The sequence below is a fragment of the Diadema antillarum genome, unplaced genomic scaffold (genome assembly GCF_040938485.1).
Source record: "Diadema antillarum isolate AM-2024a unplaced genomic scaffold, OU_Dant_1.0 scf00000062, whole genome shotgun sequence".
Classification (NCBI taxonomy): Eukaryota; Metazoa; Echinodermata; class Echinoidea; order Diadematoida; family Diadematidae; genus Diadema; species Diadema antillarum.
The window spans coordinates 743,302-751,383 of NW_027270951.1; the positions used below are offsets into that span (position 1 = coordinate 743,302).

At 40.4% G+C, this 8,082-nt stretch overlaps 1 protein-coding gene across 1 annotated transcript; it reads right to left on the reverse strand.

Annotated features, from left to right (window-relative positions):
• Window positions 1-563: 563 nt before the first annotated feature.
• LOC139716167 (patched domain-containing protein 3-like) lies at window positions 564-6,448 on the reverse strand. The gene is made up of 4 exons (XM_071627727.1): window positions 4,994-6,448; window positions 2,587-3,921; window positions 2,269-2,556; window positions 564-742 (listed from the first exon to the last, which is right to left on the reverse strand). The coding sequence occupies exons 1-4, from the start codon at window positions 5,985-5,987 to the stop codon at window positions 693-695; spliced, it is 2,667 nt and encodes an 888-aa protein (XP_071483828.1). The 5' UTR covers window positions 5,988-6,448; the 3' UTR covers window positions 564-692.
• Between the last annotated feature and the right edge of the window lie 1,634 nt (window positions 6,449-8,082).

The following is an 8,082-nucleotide window of genomic DNA, read 5'->3' on the forward strand; positions in this document are numbered from 1 at the left end:
TAAATTAAATCTTCTTAATTACATTTTGATATTTTATAATTTGAAAAACATGTTTGAAATATATGTATTTTTGAAAAATAGTTCCTTGCCACGGCAACGGAGAATGCATAAGAGAATTACTAATGCTTCCATTACAAATGGAACGAATAGTTCCAAATATTTACGTTTAATTACTTTTCTAACATTTAAGGTTGCTAAACCTATTTTTGTCTGAGGATAATCCTTTATCTAAAATTTCAGAAAAAAATAGTATCACTGAAAGTCTTTCTGAAGGGGGAGGGGTATGCTAGGAGTTATTTAGGACGTTGTTTAAAAAGGAATGATTTGTATGTTATTATTCCTTATTGAAGGGACCAGGAATTACAAGAAATCGTGTTCCTCTGTTTCTACCAAAAGAGAGAATAAAATTGCATTTGGTTGACAAATGAGTAAAGAAAATGGAAGTTCTTCAGCATTCAAGAGATCAAATTCAGGCCTCAGAATTTGCTACCTTTTCAACGATATCACTGCATGCCTGTCACAGAACCATGATATTTTGGATAATAATTGATCCATCTGGCAGACTGTGGGCAAAGCACCTTTAAAGCAATACATTCGAAGTTAAATCCAAAGTTTTGTCCACAACATTACGTTGCACCAAATTGATATTCAAGTTTACGGACGACCAAATAGTCTAAATCCTCTCAAGACACTTATGCATCTGGTGCAAAGGCGCTGTTGTTATGCACGTTGTTCGGCATACCTAAGAAAGGAGAGAATTTCGACAGGGAGAAAAACAAGCCTTTTAATATAGTAAACGCATCTACTATTTCATTGGCTTAAATAACAGTCTGAGTGAATATTGATATGAGCAAATTGTGTGAAAAACATAATGATAATTATCAATTGAATAGCATAACTTTTTTCACCCTTGATCCTGTTTGAGGGCTGTCATCCTTTGCAAATAAAAAAAGCCCCATACCCAGCCAAACTGTCCATAATGCTCTTCAGTTATCAATGCATATAAAGACAAAAGCAAATTACACTCAGCAAAAAAAAAAGAAGAAAGTAAACACTTTTTCGAGGTCATATTTTTCATAGAAAATTTCTATGAAAATCAATGTATTATATACCACATTAAAGGTAATTTAACTGGCTATTAAGTTAATAGGTTAATCAAGAAGAAAACTTTACTCATGAGGGCTCACATTCGTGTTTGTCCTCCAAGGCACAAAATTAAAAATTGACATGTTCTCTTTCATTTGCAAATGCCCTTCACGATAACATTGACAACAAAAGACCAGTTTAACATAATGCGAGACATGAATGAAATAGGAAAATAAGTTTTTGTTCTCTTTATCTCTTTAAAACCTCTAGGAAAACAAAATGGGAAACTAAAGGGGAGACATAAGAATTTTCTGTCAAGTCACACTTCAAATGACATAGGGAATAACAAGCTTAAAGATGATTAAATGAGCAGAATTTCTTTAGTTATTTCTTTTCATCTAGTGATTTAAGAATCCATGTTACAATTTCAAGAACAAAACATTATTTACAATTTCCTAATCAAAGAAAGAACTCACATTTTTACCATTTTTGTTAATCATTACACCTTCCCTTATTTCATTTGAATTTTGATATGACGTAAAATGCTTTATTTTCCTCCATTATTTGTAGCCTACACTGATATTTTGGGCTTTAAAGATATCACAGAGATCAAAGGTTTATTTTTGCAAATTAATTCATGTTTCTTTTTGTGTGAAATTTGTTGTTTGTTCTTATTGTTCTATGGAATAGCATATACGCAAGAATGACAACTTGTTCAGTTTTGCAATTTTTTTCTTATGTGCCCTGAAAGAGAAATACAATGTTGTTTACTCATGCGTAAAGTTTCCCCTTTTGTTGACCTACCAGGTTGATAGCCAATCAAATTACCTTCAATATGGTATAAAGCTAATTCGCTTTCGGCCATATATTCCATGAGAAATCTTAACTTGAAAAAGCGTTCACTTTCTTTTTCTGCTGAGTGTATAAACTTGTTCTTAAACCAATGTTTAAGCAAATGTCTTGGGTAAAAGGAAGCACTTGCACAAAGTAGGCATGCTTTTTCAAATGGGAGAATAAAATAATGTAATTATTTTCAACCAAAAAAAAAAAGCAACATATTTTGCGACTTGAATGTAAAAATATACTCAGTCATTGTCAAGTCGGATTAAGCATTGTCACATTGGTCTGATCGGCAACAATTTCGTGGTATTTACCGGTATAATTACGAGGTATACAACTCACCGTTCGAAGATACGCGAACCTTGTTGTTATCCTGTCGATCGTCGCCTTCATTGGACCAACAGAAGCAGCAGCCAAATGACGACAGGAGGACTGGCAGAAAGACAAGACTGTGGAGAATCCCAAAGAGCATGACCAGGAGCATCACCTTGAAGAACGCAACAAATATGTAGCTGGTTGACCAGTTTAGAGCGATTATTGCGATGATTGTAGAAATGGCTCCTTGCAGGATGGGCATACCGAGAGAGTAAAGCGCCATCACGGCATGCTGAGATGCCATCGAGAGCCTATCTCTGTGTTTGCCGTCGTACTCTTCGGGACCAGAGAGAAAGGAGTACGTGATGTGGGCGGAGAAATCGACGCTGAATCCTATGCAGAGGATGAGGTTGATCATGGAGATACTATCCAGACGTACGTCCCACAGGGACATGTAGCCAACGATACCAACCTCAATGGAAGCGATGCACAGTGCTACCACCACGGAGCAGATTAGATTGGGGATGAGAAAGAAAGCGACGACGAACATGGCGGCGACCGCTATAGAGAGATTTTGGATTGTGACAGGTCGGATCCTGGCATACTGCTCGTAAACGATGAAAAATGGTGAAAACGCGGTTAAAGTTATGTTGGCTTCACTTGCCTTGTCTCGAACTTCACTCATCATCTGCACTTGCTGGTTTGTGGTGACCAAGCCATCTCCCGTGAGTATGAATCGGAATGACTCTATCACAGTGTCGTTGGAACCTTCCTCGAAAACGATGTCTTGCGAGTATCTTGAGAAAGAGGGGTTAACGAGGAATTGGTTAACAAGTAGGCGAGAGAAGTCATCTGGGTCTGATCTTACACTTGCCGGAACATTTGCTGCATCCAGGAATTTCAGGAAGTCCCGAAGCCAAAATTCTGTGTACTCAGAGGAATGAATGTATTTGCTGCTTTCGAAATCTTCTACGAGAGCCTCCAAATCTTGCTGGACTTCGGCGTCACTGACATTAAGGCTTTCCTGGATGACAACAGAAACAAAAGGCCCATAAGTCGAAAAGTGATCAGACTGATGCTCGAAGAAATCGTAGGCTGGTGACCCGGAACGTGCTAGTAGCTTCAACTCCAAACCCTCGGAAACATTCAAGCATCCATAGATTGCACCACCCAGATAGGCGCAGAAAGCAAGCAAGGCGAGGAACTTTACTGCGGGCTTCATCAGGAATGGTCCGTAGTATTCTTTGAAGAACGTCATAAGACCGGTCTCACAGTTCCCGATCGTCCTTTCACGGCGTTGTTCTTCCGACAGACCACCTGCGCAACAGAACTTGTATGCCGTTGAGGGCGCTTCATCTGGCGATTTTACTTTCATCAAAGTCCAAACGTGACGATTTGCCGCCTCCCTTCGACCAGTGAGTGCCATGCAGGCTCCGAAGAAAGTAATCTGGAAGATATAGTCGAAGATGACTGCGACGCCGGTATACAGACAAAATACGCGGACCGCTGGTAGTGGGTTAATCGACCCTATACCGAAGGCGAGGGCGTCGGTAATGCTGGTGATGGTGATGGAGACTGCCGCCTCGGAGAAGGCCTTCCCCATCCGTTCCTCAACACTGTCACACGGACTGGTCTTCCGCCAAGCAGCAAGCATGATGAACATGTCATCAATCCCGATTCCTAGATGAGATGAGGTTTAAGATGAAATCATGAGTAACAAAAAATGTTATCCTTTTGAATGCTTTCCAGATTAAGTTCCTTAACTCTTTATGTGCCGTGGTGTAACCCCCCTGTGTGCCATGTTATTCTGAGACAGCAACGTAGTCATGCTTTGGGGAAACATTTTGTTTTTCAAATCTATGTAAGTTCAATAGATTTTCGTTACTTTGGACATGTAATGAGCAAAGTTGTGAAGAAAATGCCAAGCTCTCCTGTGATGTAAATTTTGTGACAAATCTATCATCGTTTTTCTTTTATATAACCAGTGGCTGCATTTACTGTAGAGGCACTGGAGGCATGACGTCTACACAGAAAACAGTGCCTGAAACTTAAAATTTACTCGCAAACTCAGTTGGGAACACTACTTTATAGCCAATCACTACATATAATGCAAGCTACATGTGACAGGAATGGAATCAAGAGAAACGCTTTCATTGTACTGTGGCATTTGGCTATTTATCGATCGGTTTGGGCGGCTTTGTGCGTTTGAGCAGAATATGCGAAGTTGGGCATGCGAACATGGCACATAAAGAGTCGATATTCTACTCTATAGGTATTGCAAGAGTTTGCCATCGCCTGTTTCTTTAAGGCTGACGACGTATGGCACCTATCTGTAAAACAAGTTTGTTCGTGAGGGTTACCAAATTGTGACAGTCGTTTTATTGTTTGGACTGGCTTCTTTGCTGAGTTTTTGCTTTGCTTTCTATTCTAACCAAGACTGGGAAAAACACAACAATTCTTTACTCGGAGTTTGTTGATTTCGTTTGAGAGGTTGATACTTGATATTGTATTCAACAAATTATTGATCTTAAAACGTATATTGAAATGTAATTCATTACTATGTGCACACAAGAAAGAAGACCAAGTTCATATCGTGAACCCAGCCTCAAAGTTTATTTATTCATTTTTGTTGAATGGATAACACCACCCCCAAACAAAAAGTTTCATATCTACTAAGTCAATTGGTCCTAAGCGGAAAATGTAGTTCTGAAAGGGTTCACCGGTCACTGCACACTGTATACTTAACACTTACCAATGATTAGGAATGGCATTGAGGACGTCACTATGTTGAAGTTGACCCCAGCGTAAGAAAGTAGTCCCAGAGAGGACGCCACGGCAAGAGACGCGGAGATTGTTCCCATGAAGCCAAGAAAAGGTTTGCTGAACACCCAGTCAAACATCACACAAGACGTGATGGCGAAAGTGAAGAGTAACGTGTACGAGATGGAGAAGAGAGGGATGACGGACTGCGTTGAAAGGCTCACTTCACTGTCCAGAGTGTGGGAATGGATGAATGAGACAGATATTGCGTCGGACTCAAAGTTGTCTACAAAGCTCTCGAATTTAGTCTCCCACTCCATACCCTCCTCCTCAAGAAGAGGTGTGGTCTGCAGAATGTAATTCAGGGCGAAAAGTCCGGCTCTCACGATTGTCTCGTTGTCTCTCAGCTCTACATCTCCAAAGGTAGTTCCAAGGAAGTAGCTCTCACCGTTCGACGCTTCGAAGAATGGGTAGGTCCAGTTCACGTGTTTCAGGTAACTTACGTTGCGATTTAGCATCTCAAGGACTGGGTTATCCAGGCAGACACCCCGACTCATGGCGCAGAGAGACTCGTACGTGAACGGCGTTCCAGTGCTGTTGGTTACTGACACGTTCTGCAATTCACGGTCGAAGCGTAGTATCTCGGAAAACACGTCCTCCACTAACACATCGTCTCCTGCTTTCGGGGCTAGGATGATGTTTGCGGCGAGATCGTCCGTGCCGTTTCCGCGTGTCGCCGTGTACTCATCGTAGTCGGTGGGAAAGTCATCGTATACAACCACAGCGTCGTCACGAGCTTGGCTGTTATCCGGTGTGAAAAGAAAGATGACATCGGTGTCGACCTTCAGGAACATGATTCCTACCGACAAGGCTGCCGCAACGATGAGGGAGATAAGGATGAATACACAAGGCCATCGAGAGACAAACTTTCCGTAGTTGTAAAACAGCCGAGTCAGGCCGCGATCGATACAGTCACACTTAAACATTGTTGGAGCCTTATATTCAGCTGGCAAATCTTCAAATACTGCCAGATATGACAAACCGGATTTCCATGCGATCGACGATTTTCTTTGGAGACGAATTCTCCAGCTTGTCACCAGTCTGTTCCACTCGTTTTGATCAATCTGCACGATTAAGTTTTGAAACAAAACCTTCTATAAACAATGTATATACTAAGAAACACATTCACACTCATGTACCACATACCAACACCAACCCCACTTTTGTCTATGTCTATTTTTTAAGAGTTTTCTTCGAAAAGGATCTTAATGCACTTTAGCGGGTTTACCCCTATTTCGCACAATTCCCCGTTTCCCTTCAAGAAGTCCTTCTATAAAGAGTCATTACCATAAGTACCAAATATGACAACGAATAACATCCTGCATATGTCCTGAATCTAAATTTACATTGATTATTTTTTCCTTTAATTAGGGTCCTCCAAAAAGATTTATTCATACAGTTCCTTTGAAAGTCGTTGTGTTCACTCGACAGATTAATTCGAAACTGAGCTTTAGCGGCCATCCGTGTCTTCAACAGTGAGGCCGTTTATTGTCAGTACCTCATTCCTCGTACACGGCCCCTAGATACTGGACATGCTGGAATGATCTCTCCCCCGAAATAACAAGCTGCTCGTCTTTATATTCCTTTAAATGCAAATTAAAAGAGTCTTTATTGAGTGCATATCTTGCAGACACTGAATAGTCGTAATATCTTGGTATGTTATTGTCCAGTCAAACATTTTGTCAACACGCTGCAGATTCCATTTTGGGTCTTGTCATCAGGCTCTCTGAATTCATCATTAACAATTCCACATTCTACCTCGTTCCCCTGTCTTCCTCTTTCCCTCTACCTCTCTCTAACTTTCTATGCAGAGCTTGACGGCTGGCACCAAATGGCTTAATAGCTGTTCATGTTACTTTTTGTGTCTTACTAATCATATCCTGGCGATAGTTTTAATGCAACAGTTCATAGTATATATGTGACCCTGCACCACAAAACAGCAAAAAGTCGCCAGACATGGATTTTTTAAAAAGCAGATTCTAAAAGAACAGACGCTAAGCTTTAAGATGATGTATAACTCAATTCAAATGGATTATTCTAACCTATCTAGATAATGGAAAGAAAGGACACACTCTGGAAAGTGTGAACTGAGAAAACAGGTTCTTAAGTACAGGGTCTATTCAAGCGCTTAATCTTTACCAAGTTATGCAAGCTGTGGGATGAATGGAACCAAAAAAAACCAGGATGTTGAAAATCGTAGCAACAACAATGAAGGGATCATCAAATTAAGCGGAAATTAAGCATGCTTCATTAACACATTCTGTAGAAGATTAATGCCAACTTTCAATGTAGTAGCATCACTCTTTCCAAAGTTATCGGAGTTGAAAGTGACGAGTATGGACAGGGTTTTTAACTCTTTATGTGCCACGTTCGCACGTCCGACTCAGTCGACGGCGTGCCAACTTCGCATATTCTGCTCAACAAACAAAGCCGCCAAAACCGATCGATAAATCGCTAATCACTGCTAATCCCGCGGCACAATGAAAGCGTTTCTCGTGTTTTTGTTCCTCTCATATACGGCTTGCATTCTATGTGGTGACTGACTATCAAGCAGTGTTCCCAACTAGATTTGCTCGTACATTCTAAGTTTCTGTCACGGTTTTATGTGCAAAAGTCATACCTTTTCAGTAATGTAGCAACTGGTCATTCAAAAGAAAAATTGAAAATAGATTCGTCATACAATATATATCGAAACAAAGCTTGGCATTCCTCTTTAACTCTGCCTGCTATTATGCCCAAATTTGTAGAAGTGATACAAATTGGAAAAAACAGAACTCTTTCTCAAAGAATGACTACCTTCGTGTCTCAGAATAACGTGGCACACAGGGGGTCTCCACTATGGCACACAACGAGTTAAGAAATGAAAAGAGGGCTCTATGAGAAACACCTAATCACGCTATTCCATCAAAAAGTGTGAGAGAAACTGAAAACACAAGTTCCTGTTTGTTTTATGATCCCAAACTTTAACATAATGTAGAAGAAGATTTGTTCTTTCAAAAAATATGAAAAACTCAAGATTGG

What these genes read in the sequence shown, in the direction of transcription:
- LOC139716167 (XM_071627727.1), bottom strand. Translation starts at nt 5,987, where the DNA reads ATGTTTAAGTGTGACTGTATCGATCGCGGCCTGACTCGGCTGTTTTAC. An exon ending in AATGCCATTCCTAATCATTG is followed by an intron (nt 3,922 to 4,993) that starts GTAAGTGTTAAG and finishes CATCTCATCTAG; the next exon opens with GAATCGGGATTGATGACATG. An exon ending in GGTTCGCGTATCTTCGAACG is followed by an intron (nt 743 to 2,268) that starts GTGAGTTGTATA and finishes CTCCTTTCTTAG; the next exon opens with GTATGCCGAACAACGTGCAT.